The sequence below is a fragment of the Pelodiscus sinensis genome, chromosome 1 (assembly GCF_049634645.1).
Source record: "Pelodiscus sinensis isolate JC-2024 chromosome 1, ASM4963464v1, whole genome shotgun sequence".
NCBI lineage: Eukaryota > Metazoa > Chordata > Testudines > Trionychidae > Pelodiscus > Pelodiscus sinensis.
Window position 1 is genome coordinate 285,318,651 of NC_134711.1, and position 27,508 is coordinate 285,346,158.

The 27,508-nt window shown below is 42.7% G+C and overlaps 1 protein-coding gene across 1 annotated transcript in view; it reads left to right on the plus strand.

The window, feature by feature from the left end:
• Positions 1 to 7,890: 7,890 nt before the first annotated feature.
• DNAJC15 (DnaJ heat shock protein family (Hsp40) member C15) overlaps positions 7,891 to 27,508 on the plus strand; it is a 44,868-nt gene continuing 25,250 nt past the window's right edge. Inside the window, exons 1-4 of the mRNA XM_075918963.1 lie at positions 7,891 to 8,101; positions 18,565 to 18,616; positions 20,801 to 20,874; positions 24,999 to 25,075. Of these exons, the coding sequence (XP_075775078.1) occupies positions 8,000 to 8,101; positions 18,565 to 18,616; positions 20,801 to 20,874; positions 24,999 to 25,075 (305 nt within the window). The 5' untranslated portion in view covers positions 7,891 to 7,999. The remainder of the gene's footprint in view (positions 8,102 to 18,564; positions 18,617 to 20,800; positions 20,875 to 24,998; positions 25,076 to 27,508) is intronic.

The following is a 27,508-nucleotide window of genomic DNA, read 5'->3' on the forward strand; positions in this document are numbered from 1 at the left end:
GATGGAATCTGGCCCCAAACTATTAAAATGTACATCTTGGAGAGAAGAGGAACTATCATAGAGAAGAGTGTTTCTTAAACTGTGTTCCATGGCATATTGGTGTGCCGAAGAGAGCAAGATATTCAAAATGGCTGCCCTTAAAGGAGCAGGCAACCTTTTTTTGTTTTTTGCTCAATAACTTTCCCCCAATCCTTTTTTTTCTTCAATAACTTTCCCCTGACCCTTTTTCCCTCGCCTTTTTTTTGCTCAACCAAGAATCCTTAGTGTTCTTCATTAAAAAAAATTATTGTTTGGTTTTCCTTGGTCTGAAAAAGTTTAAGAAATACTGATATAGAAAGTTTGCTAATAATGATTTCCTGGTTTACCACAATAGTGAAAAATCTCTGACAGATATTTCTCTAGGTGACTCTCAGGCTACGTCTGGACTGCAGGCTTCTTGTGCAAGAAGCTTTTATTGGAAGAGAGCTTCCGCAAAAACTTATTGTGCAAGAGCTCATCCACACTGCAAAAGCGCATCGAAAAAGCGATGCACTTTTGCAAAAGAGAGCATCCAGACTACATGGATGCTCTCTCAAAAGTGAGCTCTGATTGCTATGCACAGAATGGCCACCAGGGTACTTGTGCTTTTTCCCCTTCCCTCTTTTTTCCTCTTCTCCATCCACACACACCTTTTTGCGAAAGAGCTCTTTCACAAAAACGCATTGTTCCTTGGAGAATAAAGAATACCTACACCAGAAAAACCCCTCTGTTATTTCGTTTTTTTTGTGCAAAAGCACACATGAGGTATGGACATCCCTGAGTTTTTTCGGAAAACGGCCATTTTTCCAAAAAAAAATCTGTATATAGACATAGCCTCTGACTAATGTGTCTGATGGACAATACCTTTTCTATAATCAAATGTTTGAAACATACACACAGAGGGGCATTTTGCTGTGTCTCTCATAACCTGATATTGGTTTTTCAAGTGCTGTTTGCAACCAAATAACTGAAAATATATATTGGAGTAAAAAATGCAGACACATTCTTATTTGGTTTAGTTTTCCTTTACAAAGTCCCAGGCTGGTTTTTTAGCTTCATTTCTTTGATTTTTGCTTCTTCTAGTAAGACTTACAAAATGCTCTTCGGGAAGAATTTATTATCTGTGTGAAGTTTTGATAAAAATAATAAAGTACAGCAGCAGGATTTCCAAATTTGTTTAGGACTTCTCCATTTGAAAGCAATGAAAAAGCACTAAAGAAAAATAGATAAATACAAGCATTTAAAAATGTAAAGATGAGTGTTTTTTTCTGTGTTGTACATAAGCTAGCATAAACATATCTAGTTTCATGCGAAAAATATACTTACGATACAGACAGAGATGCAGACTTTGCTCATATGAAATAAATTTATCATAAACACACATTAAAGGTTAACTTTAAAAAACCTCCTTGGTTTAGGCACTGGTCTGGAAAATCTGACTCTGTCATGCTTTCTCACAAGATGTATATGTTTTTGTTTGCTCCAGGACATAAATATTAGGAAAATAGCCCTTCTTTGTTATACCTCCTTTCCTCCCTCATTCCCCCCGCCCTCCAGTGTACTTGTCTGTATGAGTGACTGTTAAACTCAGCATCCTGGAAAGTCTAGTCAAATAATTATTCTGTCTAGTTGGACTTTCTCTGCATTGTCAGCAAGAGACAATATTTTTCTCTTTCTAATTTAGCATTGCTGAACAGCTGACATTTTGTTTCAGAGGAGAATGCATTTCAATTGTGGATAAAAAGATCTCTTTGGCTCCTTTATCTAACGTACTTCACAAGGATATTTTAGTGCTTAATTAGGTAAGGTTTGTAAATATCTTTTGAATCCCTGAATGATACCATATAAATTGCTTTTTTGTCTTTGGTGGTACAGTGCAACACATTATTAAAATGTATTATTTTTTATGAGCTCAGACCATTGATCTTTGTTTGCTGGGTCTTACTAATATTATAAAGAAATCCAGCTGCTTTTGTTCAGAAGCATCCACAAAATTTTCAAGTTAGATTTTTTTGTAAATGTATATTTGAAATGTAAGAGAGAAAAGAAACTTTGAGGGACTAACTTGATAACCCTTCCTCCTGCACAGTAGTGTTTATATAACTACCACCAGGTGGATTTGAACCTGGGACCTCTGGAGCTTAATATAGGAGTCTCTACATTTTCAGCAAAAAGCTAGCTGGGTTACATTTACATACAGGAATAGTCATACTCAGCTCAGTGTGTGAGCAAATATTTCTGACAAGCAAAGACTGCAGAATCTGGCCATAAAAGTGGAAAAGCCAACTCCCTCATTCAGCATAGTTCCTCCCATTACTCATTTGTGTAATTTCTTGTATCTCTCCATGCAGTGCTTTTTTTGTTAAAAAAAAATGGTGCTCGTACTCCTGGGGAAAAGATGTTGATCTCTGACTGGAGTTGCCGGCACTGCATCTGGAGGTGCCAGTACTGCGTACCGGGCAGTACCATCACAAAAAAAGCACTGTCTCCACCTAATTTTTTTCTTCAATTCCCCCACAATCTGTCCAAAAAGAAATATACACAACTGCATCTTCTCCTACTGTTTATTTCATTTCGACAAAGTGCATCAGTAGCAGCCTCAAGAAATGTTCAAATTTCCTGAACAAACTGTAGTAAAAGGCAAGCCATTTCAGATATTCTATACATTTTTAAAGATGCTTGCATTTTTAACTTATTTGAGGTTTGTTTGTGTTTACTAATGGAAAGAGTATATAAGCAAAACACCTTACTTTTATGTGAATCTATGATCAGAGAAAGGCTCAGGAAAGGATATTATTACTGATTTTAAAATAGAAATGGAGTTCCACTTTAAAAATGAATCACATATATTCAGAGTAAATTATGACAGCATAATCCACACCAGGAATAGTCAACTGATAGCCCACAGCACAAATCCAAACTGCCAGAGGCTTTTCAGTGGACCCCATGACGATCCAGGGCTCAGGGCTTCAGCCTTGCTGGGATTCAGGGTTCAGCCTCATGGGCGATACACTGGGACAGAAGCCTCTTCCCCAGGTGCAGGGCTGAAGCCCTGAGTTCCAGCACATCTGAGACAGGAGTGTACCTTCCAATTAAGGATGGGGTCTAAATTAGATGTTCCCATTCAAGAAAAATTTTGGAGTTGTGGTGGATACTTCCTGGCCATCTCACACACACGCCTCAAGAATGGACAAACAGAGAGCCCTTTGCCTCTTTCTGTCTGGTGGTCAGGAGTTGGCAGTTTCGCTGCTGTGACCCAGGTTCAATTTCCAGTTACAGGAAGCTTGCTATCATGTTGTGGCCAGTTTACTCTAGTGTCCTGTTTCTCTTTTTCAGAACATCAGAAGCTTTCTGGACAATCCTTATGCTGGATGCCACGTATCCACATTTGAGGAAGGTGGCATTTAACATTTTGACTACGTTTGGTTCCATGTATGTGTGTGAATCAGCATTCTCAACAATGAACAGTATTAAATCGCATAAGCACTCCATTCTGACAATAATCCCCTGTGCGATTGCCTCCATCTTGCCTTGACTGAACTCATTCCAGACTTCAAGGCCCTTGTCCAGCAGAGGACCTGTCACTTTTTTCACTGATGATGAACAATATGATACATTATTCAAAATTATTTTATTTTAAATTTGTATTGCGGTATAAAAATACATTTTCAGTAGTGATAGTGTAGTAAGAACAGGTATTTCATATTGGTAACTTATGACTCTTTTGCATAATACATGTGAAGGTGGGTATGTGTATCAGTTATTGAAAAGAAGTATCATAAAAGAGTTCCTGTGTACTAAGTGTTATTTTCTCTCCCACACTGTTAAATAAACCAGAAGAGGATGAAAAATTTTAAATATCTACATACAATAATTGCCTATAATAATTGTATTTGACAAAACTCATTCAAAACTTAAAATGGCTGTCTGAAAGTGTTTTAATGCTAATACTTGCATCTATTTGACATTTTGTCTAAGTACTTTCTCTGAGTCTCAGATATAATTTATTACATCTTTCTTGAAGATTATTCCTAAATTATACAGTGGTTTGATTTTATTTCATTTAATGCGCTCAAAATATAAGCAAAAGGCCCTGGGCATATTTCACAGCATTATAGCTATGCATTGAGCAGGGGTACTTGTGGTCCAAAAAATATTTCTCTGAAATCCAAACCTTGACTTGATCTTGACCAAGAAATTTGGATAATGACAAATAATAATTAACTATCCTGGTCTAGAAACCTATTGTGGTGAAGCTTACGGTTAAAGATGTGCTAAAATACATATTAAAATAAATATTTGACTAACTTGAGACACTCATGCATTTTTAGTTTCTTTCATTGTCCAGGTTTTCTTTCAGACCAGTTTTTCTTGAACTTTTCATATTTATTTTGTTTCTTCATCTGAAATCTTCCATCTAGGGATTCTAGGCCAAGATTTTTTTTCTGATTTGGCCTTTCTCTCTGTAGTGAGGTGTGACCTCTTTAGCAGCGGATGCTAGGGACATGCCCCAAACTGCCTGATGGATTGAGCCAAGATGGTCCTGCTGTGCCCATCAGAAGAGGGGTGGGACATAAAGAGGAAGCATAAAAGGCTGGGGAATGGCCTGATGCCTTTGGTGGTGTACTACTTAGCTAGAAGACTAGCTGTGGGTTCAGGTATTCTGGACAGTGAGAGGTGGAAGTGAGCCAGGGGAATAAGGTGGCTGTTTGCTGGCTGGTGTGCCTGAGTAGGGGTCAGCATGTAGGGTTGCCAGATGGTTTCAACAAAAATACCGGACATACTTGACATTATATCACAATCTACATTTACAAAATACTGGACATTTATATTTTCTCAATTTGTTTCCCGAACAGAAAGCTCAAATACCGGACTGTCCAGTTCAAAAGTGGACACCTGGCAGCCCTATCAGCATGTTGTGAAACCTGCTGACCCAGTTGTGGACTTCTCTGTAACTGACTGGGCTCTGGGTTGGAATGTGGTGGAGTTGGGAGGGCCTGTATTTTTCCCTCTTGCCAACCAAACCCTGGGATGCCAGTACTCCCTCTCCAAAGGCCAGGAGGCCTGCACTATGCCCCATGACACTTTACCTGAGGTGGTGTACTGTGATGATATTCATCCATGTCCTGCTTAGTGGCCAGGAGACCCTGATTACAAATGAACTGCCTTCCTCTGAGGCCAAGAGCAGAGCCCCTGATTGTCAATTATCCTGTCCTGTTTAGAGGCCAGAGTAGCTGGGCTGATCCTCAACTAGCTCTGTCTGGTTGCAAGAACAGTGTCTCAGATTGCAAACTTCCCTGCCCTGCCGGAAGTCCAGGGTACCTTAGCAATTAGACTCTGACTCCACTAGTTTCTTTTAGAATACTTCAGTGAGGAGATGCCCATCCTCCCCCCAGCTGTGGATGCTTAGTGGTGGCCATTAGCTGTACACTCTCCTTGGCTACGTCTACATTGGCATGATCTTGTGCAAATAGTCTTTAACGCAAGAATTCTTGCGTTAAAGTATTTGCGCAAGAGAGTGTCTACACTGGCACGGACGCTCATGCGCAAGAGCACATCTCTTGCGCAAGAGCATCCGTGCCCGTGTAGACGCTCTCTTGCGCAAGAAAGCTCCGATGGCCATTTTAGCCATCGGGCTTTCTTCCACAAGAAATTCATGTTGCCTGTCTACACTGGCCTCTTGCGCAAGAACAGTTGCACAAGAGGGCTTATTCCTGAGCGGGAACATCATAGTTCTTGCGCAAGAAGCACTGATTTCACACATTAGAACGTCAGTGTTCTTGCGCAAGAGCTCCCAGACAGTGTAGACAGGCAGCATGTTTTTGTGCAAAAGCGGCTGCTTTGGCGCAAGATCGCACCAATGTAGACACAGCCCTTATGTCCTTCTTTTTTCTCTCTGCTCTATCATATCTCATCCCTTAATTTCTTTCTCTCAATTCCCTCCTTCTCCTCAGTTGTCTTTTGGTTTGGAGAGTGAGCTGTTGCTCACTTTCTGAAGCGTGTGATGTTGTGGGAGTAGATTACAAGTGTCACCTTCCAAATACAGGTTAATTGCTATGCAGGACACAAACTGCAAAATCTCCCTTAGTCTCAGGAAGGAATTACACCTTACAATGCACTGAGTCTTCCTGTCCCCATCCCCCATAAATTAGTGGGGAGTCAGACAAAGTTTTGATAAAGTGAAGACAAATGGTTCTTTAAACTTGTGCAGAGGGGAATAAAGTGTTAATGGAGGCCTTTTGGCTGAGGAATTTGCTTTCTACTCTTGTATGACATACCTTAAATCTGTTGATTTTCAGCATGCAACAAGAGGTCAATGCCTTCTTTTGGGGGTTGAGCGATGGAAAAGTGGGCATGCGGAATCTTACTGGCAACAAGACTTCATGACATTATGTCTATTATTTTACATTTTTATAGGCCCTTACTACACTAGCAGCCTCTCTCTACCCCACCCTACCTCAATGAGGGGGGTCAGAGTGTGTTCTATGTATGCTCCCCTTTGGGTGCCTTCCTTTCCCCAGGACATTGGGAGGTGTTGAAAGTATGGCTGCCAACTTTCTAATGGCACAAAACCAAACAATTCTTCCCTGCAGCCCCACCCTTCTGCTCATTTAATTCCCCCTTCCCTCCTAGGGATGTGAAGGACTAGTTGACTAGTCGCTTTCCTCCCCTCCCCCCTTGCTGCCTCTATTAGAAGAGGGGAAAGAGAGGGGTATTTCAAAGTGGCAGTGCCACACAGAGCCTAGGGTCAGCTGCTCCATGCAGCGCTGCCACTTTGAATGTTGTGGGGAGCCTGGCATCAGGCTCCACGCAGCATTTCAAAGTGGCAGTGCCATGTAGAGCCCAGGATCAGCCAGGGACCCCCCTGCTGACCCTGGGCTCTGTGCAACGCTGTGGCTTTGAAATGCTGCGGGGAGCCCAGGATCAGCTGGGGACTCCGCCGCTGACCCTGACTCCATACAATGATGCCACTTTGAAATAACACAGGGAACCCAACGCTGGACTCCCTGTGGGATTTCAAAGTGGCAGTGCCGCATGGAGTCAGCAGGGGAGTCCCCTGCTGATCCCAGGCTCCACAAAGCATTTCAAAGCTGCAGCGCTGCATGGAGCCCGGAGTCAGCTAGAGAGTCCCCAGTTGATTCTCAGAGTGTAGGCTCTGAGGTGGGGCCAGGGAGGAGGGGAAGCATCAGGTCTCTACAGCCACGAGGGCTACGCCTACACTATGTGCTTCTTGCACAAGCAGCCTTTTGCACAAGAGTTTTTGCGTAAAAACTTCTTGTGCAAGAGCACGTCCACACCTCAAAGCACATCACAAAAGCAATGTGCTTTTGCACAAGAGAGCATCCACACCTGTGTTCTTTCCCATAGGTGTTTCTTGCACAAGAAGCCCCCTCAGGAGTGTCCACGCTTGGGCAAAAGGGAGTTATGCCTTGTAAAAGGAGGTTTACTTACAGCAGAAAAATCCCTGTTCTGCCGTTTTACTCTTGAGTTTCTTGTACAAAAGAATATTTGAGGTCTGGACGCTCCATGGGTTTTTGCACAAAAACCTTGAAGTGTAGACGTAGCCTAGGTGTAAGGAGGAGGCTACAGGCGCTGCCCTCCAAGATGCATGGTACCCGCAGCTCCCATTCCTTGCAGTTCCCAGCTAATGGGAACTACAAAGCCAGCGGTGCTGGCAGACTGGTGCCAGTGATTGGAGGATACCCCCAGGCCATGTGGCTGGCTTGCCTGGTGCAGGCGATTGATCTATTACACCTCTGCAGTGCTGTATGCTATGGCACCCCCCAGCAGCGTGCCACGCGCAGCGCACGCCACCTCCCCGAAGGGGGCGGGGCTTGGCCAGCCGGCTGACGCCCTCAGTTGGCCCCGCCCCTCACGGGAAGGTCACGGCACGAATCCCGCTTGCGTAATTGTCACTACTCTCGGAGCTCGCTTGTCCCTAGCGGGGATCCGTACAGAGCCCGCCCCCTTTCGGCCCGGCATGGAAGGCGCCGGGGCCCCCTCGGAGACGCTGCGCTACGCTGAGTACGCGAGAGTCCCGGGAGGAGGCGGGCGGGATGAGCCCGACATGGAGCGGGGCATGGTGAGTGTAAAGCAGGGAGCTCGCGGCTGTCGCGCTCCGTCCTCCTGTTCCCCCGCCGGTGCCCGAGCCGCTAGAGTGGCAGTTATTCCCCCCCCCCCCCGAGATGCTGCGTAACGGGCGCGAGCGCTGCGTAGCGAGGGGCTCGCGCTGCGCCCTTCGCGCCTCAGGTCCGGCCCCGCCACTGTCTCCCCGCGGCCAGAGCGCTGCCCCTCCCCCAGTTACCCGCCGGGCAAGGGGCCCCGCGTGGGACTCGCCGCCCGAGGTCACGCGCGCCTCGCCTTAGCCGCTAGGGATAAGCCCGCGGCGCTGGGGGGGGGGGGGGGGTCCCGTGCCCAGCCGCGGGGCCTGCAGGAAATGACGCTCGCGCGGGGCGGGGAAGGAAAGGCACCTGGCGGGGCAGGGGGTTAGTTAGTGGCTGTCGCGTTGGCACGTGCTCTGCGCCAGCGGCCCGGGCAGTTCTCCCACCACGGCGAACAGCTCTACCGGGTGCCGCTGGGATGGTTTTAAGCTTCCTGTTGTTTAAGTGCTCGCTGCTGATCTGGTGCTTAAAGGGGAGACTCGACGGGCTGCGAGAGTGGGGTCTCCAAGTGTGGTCCGTGGACCCCTCGCAGCCGCCGTACAAGTGCTCCCCGGCTTGAGCTCGGCGCCCCCGCGGCGGGGAGCCCGCGCTAGCATTCCAGCCTTGCGGCCACCGCGCACCCACAAGCTTGGCGCAACGGCTCCGGCTTCCAGCTCGGAGGGCGTGCGTGCGTGTGTGTTAAAAGAGACCCGACCTACCTTGACAGACCAGCTTGTGCAGAGAGGCAGAGAAAGCGGTTCTACGCAGTGTCATCCCCGCAGCTCTGCACCCTCCCAGGGGAATGGTGATGCAGTGACTGTCTGGACTCTGCTTTCCCCACTGCTCCCGTTGGCTGCAGTTGTGGCCAGTAGAAGCAGTGGGAGACCGTGCTTGGGTGCGATGCCAGATAAGAGTCGCCCCCATGCCCAGACTCTGCACCCCAGTTCCCCTCACTCACCTCCCTGCCAAGACCGGGCACACCCAGCTTGCTCCTATATCCTCCCTTGCTCCTGCACCTTCCTTCTGGCCAGATTCCCTACCCCCAGCCTGCTCCTGCCCCCTCTCTCCTGGTCAGATACTTTACTCCCAGCCTGCTCCTGTACCGTACCTCGCACCCTGACCCCCTCTTGCACCCCACCTGCTGCTCAGATCCTCCACTCTTATCCCTCTTGCTGACAGCCCTGTCCTGCACACTGAGCCCCTCATTATTGTCCCAACCCCAGGCCCTAAGGGGGTCCACAAACTCCATTAACCCTGGAACCCCAGAAAAGTGAATCTGGCCTATGGGAAGCCCTAAACCACAGTCCTCACTGTCCCTCCGTTACCCCTCACCCTTCCCCAGTGGGGCTGGAGTGCCTAAGGAGTGAAGTCTCAGTTGGGGGCTACATAGGATTACCAGGTGTCCGGTATTCTACCGGGCAGACTGGTATTTGCACTCTTTGTCCGGTTAAAAAAAAAATCAGACTAACGGACATGTGCAATGTCTGGTATTCTCTGATTTTTCCAGCTGCGCACCAGACAGAAGCCTGACGTGGGCCAGGGGAGCGGCTGGAATGCGGAGCCACAATCAGTGCTAGGAGCCTGTGATTGCGCAGAAGCCTGGAGGGGGCGGGAGGAGTGGCTGGGATTCCCAGCCACTCCCCCTGCCCCTGCCAGGCTTCTGTGCAATCACAGGCTCCCACTGCTGATGGCGGCCCCGCCTCCCAGTCTGGGAGTCCCAGCTGAGAGGTGGGGCCGTGATTGCCGCTGTGGGTGCTTCAGAAGCCTAGCCGGGGTGCGGGGAGTAGCTGGATAATCACAGTCTTCCAGGGCCGATCGTGGCCTCGCCTCCCATCTGGCAACCCTAGGGCTACACTAATGAGGGTTTTGTCTTGTTTTTTCTTTTTTGCTTTTCACTGATTTTTTTCTGTAGGTCAGTAGTTCCTGACCCACAAAAAGTTTCCCACCTCTGCCTTAAATACATCATAGAACACTAGAAGTGGAAGGGACCTTGAGAGGTCATCAAGTCCAGTTCCCCACCCTCACGGCAGGACCCAGTACCATTTAGACCCGGGGTGGGCAATCATTTTTTGCCAGGGGCCACTTCAAAAAATTCTAAAGTGGCCATGGGCTGCACCAGAAGGGGCAGGGCCTCGAGTGGAAGGGGTGGGGTGGGGGTGGGGTACTTCTGAGTTCCCATCATGATTGATCTGGGGGGAAGCTCCTTTGCCCTCCCACCCCTTCTCCTTAGGTGCCCATGCCCCTGGTTATGAGGAGACTTCCCATGTTCCCCCACCCCCAGGCCAATCAGGGTCTGGGGGTGGGGGAGCATGCAAAGTTTCCTCCTATCTGTCCCTGTCCTGCACGGCACTTAAAAGTGCCACATGCTCCTGGCAGGGCAGGAGGAGGTCCTGATTGCCTGCTCCCCCGCCCCCAGGCCAAAGTTTTCTCTGTCCTGGCCCTGCCCTGTGAGGAGCATGCGGCACTTAGAAGTCTTCCAAGTGCCACGTGCTCCTGGCAGGGTGGAGGAAACTTAGTGCTCCTCCCTCCTCCTCCTCCAGGCCCTAATTGACCTGGGGATGGGGGAGCAGCAGGGCCTCTGTGGGCCCACCTTATAATAGCTCCATCTAGGTTGTACTTCCATAGTTTATTGATGAGAAGATCATGTAAGACTATCAAATGCCTTACTAAAGTCTAGGGGCTCGTCTACACTGGCCCCTTTTCCGGAAGGGGCATGTTAATTTCAGAGATCGTAATAGGGAAATCCGCGGGGGATTTAAATATCCCCCGCGGCATTTAAATAAAAATGTCCGCCGCTTTTTTCCGGCTTTTAGAAAAGCCGGAAAAGAGCGTCTACACTGGCCCCGATCCTCCGGAAAAAGCGCCCTTTTCCGGAGGCTCTTATTCCTACTTTGAAGTAGGAATAAGATTCTCCGGAAAAGGGCGCTTTTTCCGGAGGATCGGGGCCAGTGTAGACGCTCTTTTCCGGCTTTTCTAAAAGCCGGAAAAAAGCGGCGGACATGTTTATTTAAATGCCGCGGGGGATATTTAAATCCCCCGCGGATTTCCCTATTACGATCTCTGAAATTAACATGCCCCTTCCGGAAAAGGGGCCAATGTAGACGTAGCCTAGGTGTATCACGTCCACTGCTTCTCCCTTATCCACAAGATTTGTTATCCTATCAAAGAAAGCTATCTCAGATTGGTTTGGACATGATTTGTTCTTTACAAATCCATGCTGGCTGTTACCTGTTACCTTATTATCTTCCAGGTGTTTGCAGATGAGTTCCTTATTTACTTGCTCCATTATCTTTCCTGGCACAGAAGTTAAACTGACTGGTCTGTAGTTTCCTAGATTGTTTTAAATTCCCTTTTTATAGATAGGCACTATATTTTCCCTTTTCTAGTCTTTTGGAATCTCTCCTGCCTTTCATGAATAAAGAAAACATGGGAACTTTGTGTTGGACATAAATTAATATTTTGCTTTATTTAAAATTAAGTTTGATAAACTAATATGAGATGATTAAAGCACTTAATTTGTTTAATAATTTAAATTAATATGTCCTTTCTTACTGGTTAAATTAAACTGCTCTCCCTACCTGCAGCACTAACAAAATGGCTTGGATGTAATTATGTAATTAAGGCAAGTTTCCATTAGCAACTGGTGGTCCACAGAAAGGTTTGCATTGAGCCAGGTGGCTCAAAAAGGTTGAGAAGCACTCGTCTATGAGTATCTACAACTATTGAATAATAGGCTGTTCAGTCTAGCTGAAAATATAACATCACTGAAGAGCAGGAAGTTGAAACAAAATTCAGACTAGAAATAATGTGTAATTTTTTAAGTGAGCATGACTATCCATTGCACCGGTTTATTATGCATCATAGTGAATTTTCCATCATTGACAATTTTTAAATCAAGACTGTATATTTATATAAAAGATATGTTGTAGAAATTATTTAGGGTAAGTTCTATGATCTGTGTTACTAGAAATCAGATTAGAACAGTGGTTCTCAAACTTTTCGGCTTGCAACCTATCCCACTCAACACAAACCTTTCGATGGACCACCAGCTAACCATCCATGATGACAAAATGCACACAGGAAGGGGTAGAAGTCCGAAGGGTGCAGGAGTGGGCTAGGAGTGGGGGGGGGGGGAGGGTCTGAGAGGGAAGGTGTAAGAGCAGGGTGGAGGTCAGTTGTAGGAGGGGCATGTGTGAATGGGGTGGAGGTAGGGTCTGGGCATGAAGGAGATGGGGGGCATTTACCTGCCTCTGCACCCCCTGCCGCTTCCAGGCACCATCCCCACCGCTCCCATTGGCCAGGATTCCAGCCAATGGGAGCACCAAGGAAAGCATCCAGGCAGAAGGTTTCCTGCTGAAATGTGCAGTGGTTACACTTTTATCTGAATACACCCGTTTTAACATCCCTGATCTAGAATAGATGGTAGATCCTTGATGATTTATAGGACAGGTTTTACCTGGGGGCTTTAAGTAATGGCTTGTGGCATTCTGTTGCTTTCTTTGTAGGGTCTGTCGTGTATTAGGTGACTTCTGAGTATTTGCCTGACTTTATCAATCTGTTTCTTCACTTCGCTAGGTGGGCATTATAGTTTTAAGAATGCTTGATAGACAAATACCTACAGGATCTCTTGAGGGATTGGAGCAAAAGTGATTGTATCTGAGGTCTTGGCTTGAATTATGTGAGTAGGAAAGTATTGGAATATGTTACCAAGGTAGGATGTAAAATTCTTTTCAATGGAGGCTTAGAAGAGCAGGTTTGAGGAACTGTCACTGTGGGTGCTGTAACACCCAGGAGATGAGGGTAGAGTGAGGGTTCAGCACCTATTAACAACCACATGCGTTAGCGCCTACCTCTTCCCAGCAGTGCCAGCTGGGCAGTCCATCGATCAGCACTTCCCCCTTTTTTTCAGTTCCTCTTGCCGGCTGTGAATCATCTGTTTCTCACAGTGCAGGAGGTGCTGTAAGTGGGCAGAAAGAGGTGGGGGAGGCATTAGTGTCCAACCAGGCTCACTCAACTCGGGATGGGAGAAAGCGTGGAGGTGGAAGAAGCAGGTAAAGGGGCTTGGAGGAAGAGATGGTATGGGACCTGAGGAGGAGTGGGGAATCAAGATATCCCTCGCAACTCATTAAGTTGGCACCTATGTTTGTTGCGACTGGTCTAGATATAGTTGGCCCTGTCTCAGCACAGTGAGATGAACTCTTCTAGATAATGTCTTCATCTCCCTTCCAGCCCTTTGTGTTTGTGATTGCTTTCTGCTGTTAATGCAACACAGTAGATTGAGAATTTGGGAAGATAAGAATTAAGTCATTGTAGCTTTTGTATTATAGAATAAATGCTATTGAATTATACCTCTTTAAAGGATCATGAGTTGGCCTTTTTAAACTTACAGTAAATGAAGTTGTTTGAACTGAAATAATAGGAAATAGCATCTGGGAGGTAGATTTTTTTTTTCATCCTTTATTTTATTTGCCAAACGATGTGGTTTGTCATGTCTGAAACAGCCTTTCTAATCTTTCTTCTGCTCTGCATTTCTTTAAAAAAGAATCTAGCCTTGGCTGATTCAGCAACATTTTCTCTGCTGTTGTCTGAATCCAAAAAGCTTTGTTGTTATAAATTGAACTAAATAGTAAGATAGAATAAAAATACTAAGATCAGCACAATAGGATATGCCAATGTTTGACCCAGGAGAGCTGATTCACTAAAAGAAAGTGTTTGTGGGTCAGCTGATTTCTGTTCCATTATAGCTTTATACATCTCTGACAATATATTGTTTCTTGGTGTCTAAGAGAATACTTTAGATGTAGTTACATTTAAAGTCTATGTTTTACAAATTCCTTAACTGTACAGTTTTCAAAATGTAAACCTTAAGTAAGCATACTGTTGACCCTTTATTCATACAGTCACTACTATGCTGCATGTAAAACTTGTTTGCAAGCATTGAAAGGAAAAAATAGTTTGGTACTATTCTCATTCAGTCCATCTTTGGGCATTTGAGAGTGCTAGTAAATTTCCTTTTAACATTAACAGGAAATCTGTGAGCTTAATTCAAGACTTGTGCTTTTTTAAATTAGGGATGTTTAATTCCGTGTAATTGACTAATAGAATAGTTGATACATTTTGCATCGACTATTCAACTAGTCGATAGGGCATCTCCACCTTTGAAGTGTAGAAACAACCCTAGGCTGTTGCTACATTTTAAAGATGAAAGTGCCAGGTGGAGCCTGGGATCAGCTGGGGACTCCCCAGCTGATCCTGAGCTCCCTGCAGCACTGCCACTTTGAAACACCACCGCGGGAGCCTGATGCTGGGCTCCAATGGCAAAATTTCAAAGCGGCAGTGCCATGTGAAGCCCGGGGTCTGGCCCCAGGCTCCACACAGTGCTGCTGCTTTCAAGTTACCCCTTCCCCCCCTTGCTGATAGGGGGGCAACTAGTCAACAAGCTTGTCGATTATCCGATAAGCATTTGCTTATTAGATAGTCTACTAGTCCTTCACATCCCTGTTTTAAATCAGTAATACTTAATACATTACAGGTTGAAAGCAGTGTACAAACTGATTATTCTTTAAAATATCCAGCTGAGGTAAATGGGTACAGATGGGGACACAAAGGGAGGGCTAAACGATTTACCCAAGGCTACTCATTGAGTCATTAGTGGTACTTGGAGTTTCTGTTTATTAGGCCTTATGATCTGTCACTTAATGACACACACTAATCTTTCATTTTAGATTAATCTTGGGTCATGTGGAAGAATATAGGATTATCAATTTAGATTTGTAGTGGATTTCTGAATAAAATAAATTTCAGTTTAATGTTAAAAATACTGTCATAACACATGAGTCCTGAATTAGGGTATGGAAAGTTTCAGTAATATACTTTCTTAGCTTACTTTAACTAGTTCAACTGAATGGCTCTTAAATAATTTAGCAAATAAAAGTTAGAGATCAGTATCCATTTTTATCTAGCAAACTCAAATTACACCATGAGCTGTTTTTCAGATTTTTTTAACATGGATATTTCCGATCTCCATAAATATGTTTCTGAACTTGCATCATTTGTAACATTTCACATTAGGAGTGGCAGTAGTTACCGTTCACTTATTCGGAAAACTGATAGTGGCAATTTTACAGCTGAAAAAAATCTTGCATATTCCAGAATAAATAAAATTGAGGAATTTCAGAGAGACCTAACACAGGCCAGTGTCCATCACAATAGTAGGTGAAATTTAATAAACAGGATTATTTCATCCACTGTTTAAGAGAACTACCTTTGGCATTGCTGAGCTCTTACTTTAAAAAAAAAAAAAAAAAAAAAGCGGTAGCTGTTACTTTGGACAATTCACTGAAAGCCTTTACTCAGCATACAGCAAAAGAAATTAAGAAACAAAAAAAATCAAAACAAACAATAGTATATTAAAAATAGAAAAATGCAATTATACATCAGCATGATGTCTTCCTTTGAAATACTGTGTCAAGTTCTGGTCACCACCTCAAAAGAGAACAAAAATAGAAAAGGTTCAAAAACAGGTTTCAGGTAATTAAATGCTTGACAAGACTTCCACGTGATGAAAGGTTGAAATGATTAGATCTATTACATTTAGAGAGGAAATAAATAAGAGGCAATATAAAAATAATAAATGATATGAAGGTAAACTGGGTGTTCCTGTTTCTCCTTCTCCATAGTACAGGAAAAAGGGGAAATTTCATGACACTAAATGGGAACAACTGGTAAACTGATTATAAACTTTGTTACACAATTAACCTGCAAAACTTTCTACTTAGATTGAGACCAAAGACTAGTTACATTCAAAGTAAGATTAGATATGTATATTGATAATGAGAATGTTGATAGTTACAGAAAAACTAAATATAACATAGCAGGGAAAACCTCTTTTACAATCAATATAAACCCTATGCTTCAATCAGAATGCAATTGATGGAGGTTTGGAGGAAGTTTCCCTTAGAGGTGTTTGTTGAATAGTTAACACATTCCATGGTGTGTTCCTAAGTAGTGAATGCAAATTGAGGCACCTATCTGCTGTATACACCTCAGCATACTGAAGGAATATGGAGACCTGATCAACAGTGCACACCCTGATGTGTGGTGTTTCGTTCACAGCCTCCAGTTGCATTATCAATCAAAAGGAAACACCGCAGCTAAAAACTAATAGCTTTTCCAGCATGCCTTGGAGAGTAGGGACCAATTATTATCATTACTTTCCAAGAACAGGATATATAGGTAAGTCTTCTCGCCTTTATAAACATCAAGGCTACGTCTACATTGCTCTCTCTTGCACAGGAACATATGCAAATGATCTGTGGCGATGAATATCGCCGTGCCTCATTTGCATATTTAATGAGCTGCCATTTTTGTGCAAAACACCCCTCTTGCGCAAGAGCCGTTTGCCAGGGGGTTTTGCGCAAGAAGGAGCAGTCTACACTGCTCCTTCTTGAGCAAAATCCCCTTGCGCAAAATGATGGCTCATTGAGTATGCACATGAGGTGCGACGATATTCATCATCATGCCTCATTTGCATATGTTCTTTCGCAAGAGAGCGCAATGTAGACGTAGCCCAATTCTACAACTCTAAGCGTATAAAAACACATCTGTAAAGTTCCTAAAGATACCTTGCCTTACTGGGGATTACTGAATAGTTGTTCACTATGAAGTTAAATATACCTTTTGAAGCATCCCCATTGTCAAAGACAGGATATCATAATAGATGGACCATTGAATTGGTATAGTAGTTTCTGTGATTTTCCTTTTACCCCCATCCCACCAATTCTGACTTTTCCGGGCAGGGGTGAGAGGGCAGGGAGGTTGAAATCCCATCAGGCTCAAAAAATTTCAGATCTTTAATGATTTGCCTGGGGAGTCGGAAGCAATTGGGTCTCAAAGTGTGAAACAAAACAAATACTGCAGGCTGATGTTTGCCTGGAGGAATTAAGAGCTAGGTGGACAAGTCAAGGGCTCCCTTTGAAGCAGGAAGACAAGGGTGGCTGCTGTGGGAAAGCACATCAGATTTTTTTTTTTTTTGCCTGCGAGACAGAGGATCTAAAGGCCCTAAGGCAGTATTATACTCCCAGCTACATTGTAACTCTCCCAGAGTGAATAGATTAACATACACTAGCTCTGTTCAAGCTAGTGTGGTAAAAAGATCTGTGTGGATGTTGAAGCATGGGCAAGCTATCAAAATACAGACTAGGGATGTAAATGGCAATTGATCATTGGTAAGCATTACCCTTAATGGACTGGATGCTCTCCTCCACTCCCCCATTTAATCAGTAAAACTTAATGTTTCATGGTTTAACTAACTAAAAGGGATTTTACAAGCCTTGCACAGACAAGGGTGGTTGGACCAGGCTTGAATTCGAGAAACTAAGTCACGCCACTGCTCATGGTACAACATTCATGTTGCCATTTTTAATCTGCTAGCTCAAGCACACGTAGTGTTTGTTCAGACTGGAAGGCTCCCAACTGTAATGTAAAGTTATCCCTATTGGTGTTCCCTGTGAGATTATGTGGATTTTAATGCTACTCAGCTGATGAGAAGAGTGCCCACAGTTAGGTATTGGTAGTGCACATTTGCATATGCCTCAGTGCACTTAAAATTTATTCCACACATGGGTGGAAAAATCCATATCTGAACAGAGACGGTTAGAGGGAATATTGATCCCAGTAGACTCTATTTTACTCGTGTGACCTTAGGTGTAGCTGATGCTGATTGTGTTGGGGAAGCAGTACCAAAGGTTGGGCTTTCTAAGAGTTATTATTCTGTAAGCCTAGGGACTTTTTGAGTTAATACTCTCATTCCAAATCCAAGAAATTGTCATGATGCAATCCCTGAACAAAACCCTAATGCAAATTTTATTCTATCCATAATTCCAATTCAACCACAGAGGTTTTCTAGTTAATATTATGGAGATTTTTGTAACCTGTGTCCTTTTAAACTAAATTGTAGTTTTATTGTGTGAATTATTTCATGTAATCCCAACAGAATGGTTTTGTATCAGTTTATATCATTTCCTATGAAAATGTTTTAGCTAATTGCATAATTGTGACAAACTAATAAAATGCGCAGTTTCAAGCTAAACATGAAGTTTTGTCAGAGGTAAAACAATTCCACAGAACAATGAAAGCTGTTTAATTTTCCAATGTTTTCTAATTTCCTAGTTTCATTAATTGAAACGTATCCAAGATTTTATTACATGGGAGAAAAGGTTGTAATTTCATTTATAAGAAAATAATAAAATATTAAATCTTACTAGAAGATTCACTAAAGGTTTTATAGAAGTAGTCCATATAGTATGCACATTCAGACTTTAGAAATGCTTGCTGTTGCAATAGATTGTCAGTTTATTTAAAATCAGAACTTAAATTTTATATTGTCTCAATTTTTGTATTACAGGCCAGAACTGTGATGGTAGTTGGTCTGGGTGTAGCAGCTCTTGCATTTGCAGGTAATTGAACAGACATCTGAACATGCTGTCCTAGGGTGATGCTGTTCCTTAAAGGGCTAATGCAATCCTTAGATATATAGGCAGGAGCATAAGAAGTTGAAATAGGGAGGTGGCATATTCCACTAGTGAGAACTTTATTGTTTCCTGTCTTAGTGTCCACCCTTGAAAAGAGATGTAGAAGACTTGGAAAGGTTCCAAAAGAGCTACAAGAATGGTTTGGAAAATCTGAGCTAATGAGGTTACATCTCTCACAGGGATAGCCATGTTAGTCTGTTGTTGTTGTTTGTTCTTTTAAAAAAAACAAAACAAAACAAAAAAAAGTTCTGCAGCAGCTTGGAGACTAACAAAAAATATATACAAAAGCTTCAGAAGGGTAGACGAGTTAGTCTGTAACTGAAAAAACTTGAAATACAAAGAATAGTCCCACAGGGTACCCATGAAAACTCATAATATCATCTACATGTTTTGTTAGTCTTTAAGGTGCTGCTACACTATTCATTGTTGTTTTTTTTTTAAATGTAAATGGTGTCATGAGCTTTCATGGTCACAACCTATTTCTTCAGACTCCATTCAGCTAATGAAGTGGTTGTGCCCACGAAAGCTCATAATACCATCTATATTTTTGTTAGTCTCCAAGGGGCTGCAGAAGTCTTTGAATCTGTATAGCCATCAAAGATTATAGTAAGAAATGACTTCATCACAGTCTATGAATACCTACACAGAGGGGGATAAGGGATAATAGAGTACTCTTTTAAAATCTTCGTTACAAAACATAACAAGATACAGTGGCAGAAATGTAATGCACCTTTTTCCCAGTTTTAATTTGTCTAGCAAATTTTAGCAGTGAAGATAATTTGCCATAGGCACAATTTACTACGGGGGTAGGGATAGATTCTCAATTACTTGAAATCAAGATGAGACGATAATCTGAAAGATAACTCATGATTGAACTAGAATCTGTTGGACTAAATTCAGGAATTAGTTTGAAATTCTATGGCCTCAGTTATGTGGGAGGATTAGTGTTTCTTCTGTCCTTGAAATCTACAAACCAATTTCTGTTCACTTCAGGTAATCGAATTACATCATTCATTTGATTTCTTTGTAAATGTAAGCATATGCTTGATGCTTGAAATGACCTATTTGCACATCTTGATCTTTAAGAATGAAAGCAAATGTTTTCTGGCTAAAACATTATCTTATATTAAATATTTAATTGCAAAAAGTGACTAAATTTTCTAGTGTATTGTAAGCAAAAAAAATGTCCAAACCAAAACTGATCATTCCTACCATGGCTTTGATGCAAATTCTGATACTGAGCTTGGTAGACTTGCCTTCATCCAGTCTCAAAATAGAATATGATTTACAGCCTGTCTCCGACTTACGAACTGGTTACGGACCAAGCAATTGGTCATAACTCAGTTTGTTCGCAAGTCGGACCCCATTGAGTTACATGTGACCGCGCTGTTCATAATCGCGGATCGCATTCGTAACTCGGGGCCCGCCATTTACGACATTTTTGGTCGACAGTTCGCAACTTGGGGACTGGCTGTACTGACTTCTGAATAGAACTCCATCTAGTCTGTTTTTTATTTAGAGTGGGGCATGGCTCTGTTTGGTCTTTAATGGTGCTGAATCTCAAAAGACTCCATTTTTCATTTAAAAAAAATAAGAATGTAAAGTGTGATATTGGTGCAGAGTTGTGTGAAGATAGTAAGGAACAGATTTGGAATCAATTTTGAGCTGTACTTATTTTGGGGATTTAAATATTTAAATATACAAATATAAGTTGTAATTGCTAATTTCAATATTTCCTACAATTTACAACGCAGATATCTTGGTTTTTATTCAACTAAACATATCTGAATGTATTGGCATTGGGAACAAACATTGTGAATCTTGGAATATATTGCTTTATTTTTAGATTTTAAAAAACACTTTTTCTCCTCTTAATATAAATATTGAAGAATGCAAACTATTGCAAACTCATCAGAGAACTATGCTGGGCCTCTCCACAAAACTGACTTCTCAGGGAACATCTTGAAAAGCAGTAAAGTGAGAGAGCTTTGAATTTTTTTTTTAAGACCAAAATTCCTATACTGGTATTTGCAAAATATTTGCACAGGTAAAAATATGTAAAGATTTCCTTTGTAAGTGAAGTTTTTTTTTTTTTAATTTCTTTTTAAGGTCGCTATGCTTTTCAGTTCTGGAAACCACTTGAACAAGTATTCACAGAAACAGCAAAGAAGATTTCAACCTCTGTAAGTTTCCAGGTTATTTTTATCAAACAATTTAAAATCACAAACGCTATTTAACATTCAAGAGAAACATTTTAGGCTATCTTGTTAGGCTTTCCAGTGAAAGATTATTCTCAGCACTACATGCTTCAGTGCTTTAGTTGAGTGTAGTTAAATGCTTCCAGATGAATTTTTTTTTCTTAAGATGTTGGTGAGATCAGTGAATGTGTCTAGTTTCCCTACTCAAAAATTGTTTGTCAGAGAGTTTATAAGGAATGTCATTGCGACCCATTTAGCTATGGCAAAAGTTCCAAATGACGAACAGTTATCTACGATATCACTTTAAATGATGAAAAATAAAAATCTCTAGTTTTCTTTCAGAGATGGCTTTTTAAAAATATAAACAAATTGCTGAAAAAAGAAGACTGTTCTATCTTACACATCAGTTGTGCTTTTATTTAGTGTGCTCCAGCTAACTGCTATATGAATTTTTGACCAGATTGCCTGCTTGTGGTATTTTCTCCTTCATTCTGTGTTCATAAAATGGTATATATGTCAGTGGACTCTTTGCTGTGTAGTCTCCTTAGTATCTACTCTTGGCGTGAGTGACTATGTCCTTCCCTGCAATCCAGGCTAAAAAAGCTTTAATTAAAGTTAATAAATAAATAAAGTTCCATAAAAAGAGAGATCTGGTTGTTTCAGTAGATCTCTTTGGAGGCCTCAAGATAAGGACACTTCTGTATTCCTTCCAGTGTGGAATGCTATCTCTGCAGGGGACATGTTTAGGTTCAGTATTCAGAGCAAAGCAATTTAAGGAAGTCTTGGTCAGCATCACATGCCCTATGTTGTGAGTTCAAAAGCAACACAGTCTTTTCACCCTTTTAAGCAGAGCACTAGGCTTTAAATGAACATAAAATAAATAGCAGGTGACGAATTCTTCAAAAGAAGTGCCATGATAATGCCATTTTTATACCAAAGTAAATGGGGAGCAAAAGTGGGTGAATCATGGAGCTTAATGGGGGGAAAAAACAAAATTGTGGAATCAAACTTTTGTGGGTGTCATGATAAAATAAAATAGTACTGTTGAAGTACATTGGAATTTAGGATGTGCTGCCATGTGTGTAAATGAATGTACCAACAATAGGAACTGCCTTCAAAGTCCAGACCCAGACTGAGTCCAGCTGATGGGCGGACTCCTCGTTGCTTTGTAAAAGATGCACTCAAGTCAGAGTCTCCTTCCCCCTCTCCCAAGCTTTGAGTACTCTTCTGCCTAGAATAATGTTCTCTGTCTTCCTTCAAATTCCTTCTTTAAATCTTTCTTTTGGCTAGCTTTGTAAAGATGATCTGCAGTCAGTGAAGTCTTTCTTCTGACTTGTCCTACTCTATTTGAAAACTTAAAACAATTTTTTTCAAGCATACTCAGCATCTTTCACATGTTCTGTTTTTATTGGTCATAACCTTCGACTCTGTTTTTTTTCCCTGTTGGCCATTACTTCCTGTATGCATGTTTAAATTAAGCTTGCCAGGGAAGGACAATCTTCATTTTTCTTTAAAGCACATTGTAAATTTATGGTCCAATATATGTATTAAAAATGTCTAATAGTCAACCAACTTTCTTTTGGAATTTCTGTTGTACAAGTATAATCTTCCTCTTCAGTATCTGTGTTGAGAGATACATTCTGGGAAGACAATTTAATTAAATTTTTCCTTTGACTCAGGAGATGTGGGCAGGAGCAAAGCAGAACAAAATTGATATTTCCATCTTCAGTCTATAGAAGGGCACTCACTATTATACAGAAATGAACCCAGAAGAGGACTATGGAAGGCACTACAGGTTGGACCTCCTTGGTCCGGCACTCTGGGGACCTGACCAGACCCGGATGAAGGATTTTGCCGGTCCACGGGATGTCATAGCTGCCCCCATGCTGCTGGGCCCCCCAGCCCTGGATTGGCTGCTGGTCTCTTGGCTGCCCCGTACCCCACCAGCTCCACTGCCCTGCCAGTCCTGCCCTGCTAAGCCAGGCAGCCCCACTGCAGGCATGCCAGGCTCCTGGTTCTGCCGGGCAGCCTTCCATCAGGACTCTCTGGTCCTTGAACATCCGTGGTACTGCTGGACCTCGGATGTTGTCAGACCAGGGAGTTTCAATTTCACAGAAGTTCAATCTATAGGATCCAGGAGGCAGCGTCAGAGCTGCCAGCCTCAGCTGTGGAGAGACACTGAGTGAACTGTCACACTATGGGAAGGAAAAATCTGCATGTTCACCCTATATTCCCCGCAATAGGTTGAGTAAAGCAAGCACATCTCCGTAGCACATATTTTTGCAAGAGGTGGGAGCGCAGTTCCCCACAAAATACACCCATAGCTGGCATGGGTTGATGACCCAGCACCTCCTCACCAGCCATGGTATACAGACCCCTTTCAGCACAGAAAAGGAAGAAGCATCAGGCTGCTGACTGAGCTCCTCCCCTACCAGGGGTCCTTCCCTGCTGACAGAAGCTATTCCAGCAGGGCTCCATGGTGCCATCTCCCTCTCAGCCGGCCCTGCTCTCTGCAGGGACCTAGGAACAGTAAACTTTTTGAAATGTTTTTAAGTACACATCTGGAACTGGGCTGCAAGTGAACTGCAGGTTGAGAACTGCTGGTCTGATCCAGTGGCCACTTAGGTGATTGGGAGGATTATCGTTGACTTCAGGAGGCACTAAGATGGCGCTGTGTGCTCTCAAACTTTATTGGATACCAAATTCTCTGCTGTTCAAAGCTGTAATGTTGTGATATATTATATTGGAGGTGGCTGCTTTTTGTTAGCAGGTCAAGTGTCCCTTTGGTAGAAGCAGTATGCAGAGACTGGCATAGATACTAAATTTGTATCCACATCTGAACCAGCAAAAAGGAGCTGTGGATATCTGCTTCCACATCCAAGGATACCTATGGATATAAAGCGGATATCTGCAGATTTGAAGGGCACTATCTGCTCCAAATCTTAACTATGAAGTTTGCTTAGATACCGTAATAGGTGCCTTATAAGTGCATGTAATTTAAATGAGCATTTGTGAATTCATGTGGGATGAGGTGCTGCATAAATGTAAGACTAATTTTAATATTGATAATTACTGGGTATATCTAGTAAGTAACTGAAAACATGTTTCATTAAGGGTTTGGCATATTTTAATTATGAGTAAAAAGCACAGTTCTGAAGCCAGACTTCACTTCGATGATAAAAGTATGAAGTTTAAATACATTTTGCAGTTAACAAAACTTCATTCTTGTTAATGGACTTCTGGGCAACAGCTCTCAGTAGTCAAACTGTCTTGGAACTACATCTCTTGTCTCTGGGGCTCGTTTGACTTTGAGGGCTACAGTTGTGCAATATTGGACTAATCCCAAATAGGGATGTGAAGAGTTAACCGGTAAGCCTTACCTTTAATGGGAGAGGCTTACCTGTTAAGGTCTCTGATTCTTAGTCCTGAATTTTTTTTAAACGCTTCAATGCTGATATCTAGTTTTATTGGCAGTGGTATTTCAGTAATTTATTTTAACACTCTTAAGGTTGACAAGTATCAATTTGATCTTTGCTCCCTTCCCTGGACAATAATTTTTGCTTTGGAAAAAAACCCAACAAACAAACAAAATCCTCAAACCCTCACCACCTTACTCTCTGTTTTCTCTTTCAGTTGTTTTAAACAGTGATTAAAATCTCAGTTTCTGAGGTTTGGGGGAGAGGAGAAACCACAAATAATCCTAAATGGCAAGAGAACTTAAATCAGCATGAACTTAGGTGCACACAAAGTCCAGGGCAGTGCATACATTCAATTTCATTCTACCCAGCATTTAGACAGGGTTTTTCTGCCATAGGGGCAGAGAGATTCTCAACCCTACAAATCAATGGCTGCAACAATTAATGTCTGTCTTTATCAGCAAAACACTGTACAAACACAATTTGTAACTTTTAAGAGGTCAGATTTTCAGTGTTTGACAGAGTTCCTTTTAAACCTTACTTGTTCTGCTGTAGTTTCATCACTTGAAATGAATTCTAATGAAATGTTAATCAACCTTACTAAGGTCATAAAATGGCATTGAGATCGTGACACCTAAGTGGAACTAATTATTTTCCTCTCTCTCTTCCCTGCCCCTTTCTCTCCCTTCCCAGAGTCTTTCATCCTACTATAAAGGAGGGTTTGAACAGAAAATGAGTAGACGAGAAGCAAGTCTTATTTTAGGCATAAGGTAGGTGTGCTGCATTAGTAATATTTGTGTTCTGTCACAAGGATGAATGAAAGAAATGTAAGGTGAAAGAATGGGGCTATATGGTACTTACAGTAGTAACTTGTTAAAATTATGTTGCATATTCCGGTCTAAGATTGTATTTTAAGTTTAAAAAAACCCACAATAATATGAGCAACTATATGAATTGCAGCAGTAAAGGGTAAATACTCTAAATATAATTTGGAACAGTACGTGCTATACTAATCAACATGAGTTACTCTGATATCACTACAAAATCAAGTATCAGAGGGGTAGCCGTGTTAGTCTGGATCTGCAAAAGCAACAAGGAATCCTGTAGCACCTTATAAACTAACAGATGTATTGGAGCATGAGCTTTCGCGGGCAAAGACCCACTTCGTCAGATGCATGTCATGCACACAAGCTCATGCTCCAATACATCTGTTAGTCTATAAGGTGCTACAGGACTCCCTGTCGCTTTTACAAAATCAAGATTTACATTTTTAATTGTATTAATGCAGAAAGCAATTCCATTCCATCTGTTGTTTCAAATGTATGTAGAAACTCTTTATATCTTTCAATTTTACATTAAATTAATTGAAGATGCAATGAAGTGTATTAGGATGAACATAGGCACATGTTAACTTGAGAGTTAAAAGCATTATAGGGATATTGTGATTGTTCTCAATAGCAAGCATTACAAATCCAGGCAATTCAGATTTAAAGTGACATTTAAACATGTTTGGATTTCTTTTAACATATGGAAATGCACCCAAATCACCTTTATTCTTTCCTAGAACAACTCTAGGAAGGGGTGAAAAAGAGTAGGGGAAGCTCTGCCTGTCTTAAAAAGAGTGGCCCTGTGGCATCTTAGCTCCGGTCTAGACTAAGGAGTTATTTTGAAATAACCAGTGGAGCGTCCACACTACCAAGCCCATTATTTCAAAATAAGGGGCTGGTTATTTTGAAATAACGTCTGCTTTCCATGAGGAATAACACTTATATAATAGTTATTTTGAAATAGCGGTAGTGTGGACACTCCAATGCTGCTATTTCAAATCAGGTAGTCTCCAGAGTCACTCAAAATAATTATTCCCCAGTGCTAAGTCAAGGTAGCTTGTCCACATTCAGGGAGCCTACCTCGGGCTAATTTCGAGGCTTCCCTGTTGTGTGGACATACAATTTTGAAATAACTATGTTGGGAGTTATTGTTTCAAAATTTCCTAGTGTAGAAATGCACTTAGAGACTAACCAAAATATATAGAATCACGAGCTTTGGTGAGCAAAACCCACTTCGTCAGATTAATTGGAATGGAAGTAACAGAAACCAAGAGAAAGATAACAGTAGAAGTACTTGTCAATTGTAAGACCTGTGTTAATGAGGCTAATTAAGTGAGCTGGACCTGCCTGGTCACTCAATCATAAATTTAAAAGTGCAGGTTGCACCTCTAAAATCTGGGATTCTCTGGTCAGGCAACATCCATTGTCTGGCATGACCACAGATGTTTGAGGATCAGAGAGTCCTGGTGCACTGCAGAGGGGCGGGAGCCTGGGAGGTAGCACACAGCTCAGTCACCCTGTAAGGGTGGGTGGAGGGCGGGAACCAGCATGTGACACAGTTGGGCTGAGAGGGAGGAGCTGGGAACCAGCACACGGCTCAGCTGGGCTGCGGTAGGTAGGGGCCAGGAACTAGTATGTGGCTCAGCTGGGCTACAGGGGGAGCCAGGAATCCCTGTGGGAAGGGGAGTGGCAGCAGAGGCCTGAAATGACTTCCCCTGATCTGGACAAATTCAGGTCAGGTTCCAGGGTGTCGGATCAGGGAGGTCCAACCTACGAATACAAGCGACTTCCTAGTCACTTCCCCCTGCCCCTTGCTGCCTCAGCAAGGAGGGGCAGGGAGCAGGAGACAGTGCTGGGGTGAGCTGGCTTAAAAGCCAGTTTCCCCCCAGCACCAGTTCTCTGCAGGGGGCTAGGGGAAGCAGAGACATAGTGGGGGTACCAGGCTTGAGCTGGGAATCAGCTGATTTCCAGATCGCTCACAGTCCCAGATGTTGTACCTCTGCTTTTTAAATGTATTAAGAGCTGACAGGTACTTAATATATTTAAAAGGCTGAACCACAACGGAGTTAGCTCCTGGCTGCTGCGGCTCTGCAGTCCTCTCCCCCCCGTTATTGACTAATCGAATAGTCGATGGAAATTCCATCAACTTCTTGATTAACTGATTAAACGCAATTTAGCATCCCTAGTCCAACCTTGTCCAATTCTTCTACAAAGGAATTTCACTAGTCAATTTCAGAGTGAGTCTGCAGAATTAGAATTTATCTACAGATTTGATATGGTTACCCTGGGCTTGAACAAAGACATTAGCTGGTTGGCCCATAACATAGCGAATTTCTCCTGCCATTAACATCGGCATTTCCACATCAAAAGCTAGCA